The following is a 4,260-nucleotide window of genomic DNA, read 5'->3' on the forward strand; positions in this document are numbered from 1 at the left end:
GAACAAAAAGAAAAAGAAGAAGTAGAAGAAGAAGAACAAGAACAAAAGAAAAAGAAGTAGAAGAAGAACAAGAACAAAACAAAAAGAAAAAGTAGTAGAACAACAACAACAACAACAAAACAAGCAAAAAACAAGAACAAGAAGAACAAAAACAAGAACAAGAAGAAAAAGAAGAACAAGAAGAACAAGAAGAACAACAAGAACAAAAACAAGAACAAAAGCAAGAACAAGAACAAGAAGAACACGAAGAACAAGAAGAACAAGAGGAAGCCTCGCCCAGCCGCCCAGCCTCACGCCCGCCACGCCCTCTCGAGAGGAGGACGAGGGGACGCTGAGGGCGGGTGCTATTGCTGCCATGACTGTCTTTGTTAGCACTGCTATGGCTGGGAGTGCTATTGCTGCCATGACTGTCTTTGTTAGCACTGCTATGGCTGGGAGTGCTATTGCTGCCATGACTGTCTTTGTTAGCACTGCTATGGCTGGGAGTGCTATGGCTGGGAGTGCTATGGCTGGGAGTGCTCTGGCTGGGAGTGCTATGGCTGGGAGTGCTATTGCCGGGAGTGCTCTGACTGGGAGTGCTATGGCTGGGAGTGCTATGGCTGGGAGTGCTATGGCTGGGAGTGCTATGGCTGGGAGTGCTATGGCTGGGAGTGCTCTGGCTGGGAGTGCTATGGCTGGGAGTGCTATGGCTGGGAGTGCTATGGCTGGGAGTGCTATGGCTGGGAGTGCTATGGCTGGGAGTGCTATGGCTGGGAGTGCTAAGGCTGGGAGTGCTATGGCTGGGAGTGCTATGGCTGTGAGTGCTATGGCTGGGAGTGCTATGGCTGGGAGTGCTATGGCTGGGAGTGCTAAGGCTGGGAGTGCTATGGCTGGGAGTGCTATGGCTGGGAGTGCTATGGCTGGGAGTGCTATGGCTGGGAGTGCTATGGCTGGGAGTGCTATGGCTGGGAGTGCTATGGCTGGGAGTGCTATGGCTGGGAGTGCTATGGCTGGGAGTGCTATGGCTGGGAGTGCTATGGCTGGGAGTGCTATGGCTGGGAGTGCTATGGCTGGGAGTTTCTACATTTAAAACACTCAATCTTGCTAAATAGAATTCGTTAGCAATGAAATGTATTAATGCCATCTCTAATAAGTAAATTTTAATGAGTTTAATGAGTTGTAGAATTACGCAAGAAAAAGAAAGAGATATTGATGATAATAATAATGATAAGGAAATGGATAAATAAAACTTTTTTTTTTTGTCTCTCATTTTGTCTCTCTTTTATACATTTTATCTCTCTGTTTATCTCTCTGTCTCTCTCTCTGTTTCTCTTTCTCTCTCTCTCTGTCTCTGTCTCTTTTTTTCTTCTCTCTCTCTCTCTTTCTCTCTCTCTCTCCCCTCCCCCTCTCTCCTCTCTCTCTCTTCTCCTCTCTCTCTCTTTTCCTCTCTCCCCCCTCTCTCTCTCTCTCTCTCCTAAAAGCAAATTTCTCCCCTCACTGTTTATAGTTACTATTATCACTATTTACATGATCATTATTACGATGATGATGATGATAATAATTATTATAATTATTATTATTATTATTATTATTATTTTAATTGTTATTTTAATTTTTTGTTATTATTTTTATTATTATTATTTTATTATTATTTTATTATTATTATTTTTTATTTTTATTTTATTATTATTTTATTACTATTATCTTTATTATTATTATTATTTTTCATTTTTATTGTTATTATTTTCCATTATTTTATTTTTTTTTTATTTTCATTATTATTATCATTTTATTTTATTTTTTTTATTATAATTTATTATTATTATTATTTATCACACATCACTCACTCACTCACCCCATCATCATCATCATCTGGGCATTATTATTATTATTATTATTTTATTTTTATTATTATTATTATTATTTTATTATTATTATTATCTAAAAATTATTATTATTTTTACTATTACTATCTTATTATTATCATTATTTTTGATTTTGGCAATATCATTATTCTCATTATTACTTTTATCATTATCATCTTATCATTATTATCACTATTGTTACTACTACTACTACATTATCATCTGGATCACGAAAACCATCATGATTTTCGCTATATCCAAAGAAAGAATAAACACCAGAACTATAGAACAAAAAAGAAGAAAACTCGATAAGTATTAGTTGTTGGGCGGGCGTGGGCGTGCGAGAAAAAAAGAGCCGGTGGGCGAGTGTGGGCGAGTGGGCGGCATCCCTTCTCTAGCAGGTGCCACTGATTGAAGGGAGGGGGGGAGGGGGGGGGAGGATGGGGGTGGGGTAAGGTGAAGGGGAGAGGGAGGCAGGGAGGGGGAGGGGGAAAGGGGAGGGGAAGGGGGTAAGGTGAAGGGGGCGAGGGGGAGAGGGAGAGGAGGGCAGGAGGGGGAAAAGGGAAAGGGGAGGGGAGGAGGGTAAGGTGAAGGGGCGAGGGGGGGGCAGAAGGAGGGGTAAGGAAAGGGTGTGTTAAGGTGAGTCATTGATACGGTCGAGGAGTCGTGTGGGTGGGGGGAAAGGGGGAGGGGTGGGGGAAGAGGGAGAGGGACGAGGTGGTGGGTGGGAGGAGGGGGGAGGGTATGGAGACATATGGAGTTTGTTCAGGTTTTGTGAAGTATGGCATTCCTCTCCTCTCCTCTTCTCTCTCTCTCTCTCTTTCTCTCTCTCTTTTTCTCTAATTCTCTCTCTCACTTTCTGTCTCTAACTCACTCTCTCTCCCCCCCTCTCTCTCTCTCTTTCTCTCTCTCTCTTTCTCTCTCTCTCTTGCTTTCTTTCTTTCTTTTTTCTCTTTCTTTTTTCTCTTTCTCTCTTTCTTTTTTTTATGTCCTCCTCGTCTTCATTCACTTTCTTCGTCTTCTTTTTGCTATCATTATTATCATCATTTTTGTTATTCTTCGTCTACTAGCATCGTTTTTGTTATCTTTATTATTGTAAGCGTTATCACTTTCATTATAAGCTGCATTTTCATCCTCATTATTACTATTGTCATTATTATGATACAATAACAATACTGGTGATTATCATTATCATTATTAGTATTGTCATTATTATCATCATTAGTGTTATTGTTATTATGATTATTATCATTATTATCATTAATATCATTACCATAATCATCATTACTATTATTATTGATTATTATTATAATTATCATCATTACTATTATCATTATCACTGTTGTCATCATTATTCTTATCATCATCATTATCATAACTACTATAGTTGTCATGTTCATTAATTCCGTTGTTGATATTATCATTATCAATATTGTTGCTGTTACTGCAGTTGTTGTTACTTTTGGCACTATCATTATTATTGTCTTTGTAATTATTATTATCACTATTATCATTTACTTTCAATTTTCGTTTCATTCTATTGTTCTTCTATTTTATTTATTTATTATTCTCTCTCTTTCTCTCTCTATCTCTCCTCTCTCTCTCTCTCTCTCTCTCCTCTCCCTCTCTCCCCTCTCTCTCCTCTCTCTCCTCCTCCCCCCCCCTTTTATCCCTCCTCTCTCTCTCCCTCCACTCTCTCTCCTCCCCCCCCTCCCTCTCTCCCCTCTCCCTTTCTCCCCCCATCAAACACTCTTCTGCCTCTCTTCCCCTTAAACCCCTCTTCTCCCCTTCCTCTTCATCCACCCTTCCATCATCCGTTCTCTTTTCCTCCCTGTGCTTCCTGGGGATGTCCGCTGAGGGGGGTCCGGGGAGGGGGGGGGGTACGACAGGGGGTGGGAGACGGGGGAAGGGGGGTGGGGGGGGTGACAACGGGAGTGGGGTAAGGGGAAGGGGGATGGTGGGGGGGTGAACAGGGGGGGGGGGGGGGGGGGGGGAAAAAAAAAAGGGGGGGGGGGGGGGGGGGGGGGGGGTGGGGGGGGGTAAAGCCGGGGGGGGGGGGGGGGGGGGTGGAAAGGGGGGGGGGGGGTAAAATCTCCTCTCATCATAGGCCATGATTGTGCCCGACAGATTGACGTGTGTTGCTCTAACAAGTGTGTCTACATCCCCCTTCTCCCTCTTCCCTTCACACCCTCCCCCCTCCCTCATGTCCTCTGTCTCCCCTTCCTATCTCTTCCTCCTCCTCCTCCTCCTCCTCTTCCTTTTCCTTTTCCTTTTCCTTTTTTTGTCTTTGTTATATATGTATATTTTTACCTGTATTTTTTTTTTACTCGTATGTCTATTTTTCGTTTTCTCTGTTTCTATGTTTGTTTGTTTTTTTATATAGCATTCTCCTTTTCTTTATTTTTTCTCCTTCTGT

General features: G+C 42.1%; 1 protein-coding gene across 1 annotated transcript; it reads left to right on the top strand.

The window, feature by feature from the left end:
* The first annotated feature begins 355 nt into the window (after positions 1 to 355).
* On the top strand, positions 356 to 1,069 carry LOC119583369 (dirigent protein 10-like). The gene has a single exon (XM_037931841.1). The coding sequence runs from the start codon at positions 356 to 358 to the stop codon at positions 1,067 to 1,069; it is 714 nt and encodes a 237-aa protein (XP_037787769.1).
* Positions 1,070 to 4,260: the final 3,191 nt, after the last annotated feature.

This window comes from Penaeus monodon, chromosome 17 (genome assembly GCF_015228065.2).
Source record: "Penaeus monodon isolate SGIC_2016 chromosome 17, NSTDA_Pmon_1, whole genome shotgun sequence".
NCBI lineage: Eukaryota > Metazoa > Arthropoda > Malacostraca > Decapoda > Penaeidae > Penaeus > Penaeus monodon.

Coding starts and splice junctions, on each gene's coding strand:
- LOC119583369 (XM_037931841.1), top strand. CDS start 356: ATGACTGTCTTTGTTAGCACTGCTATGGCTGGGAGTGCTATTGCTGCC.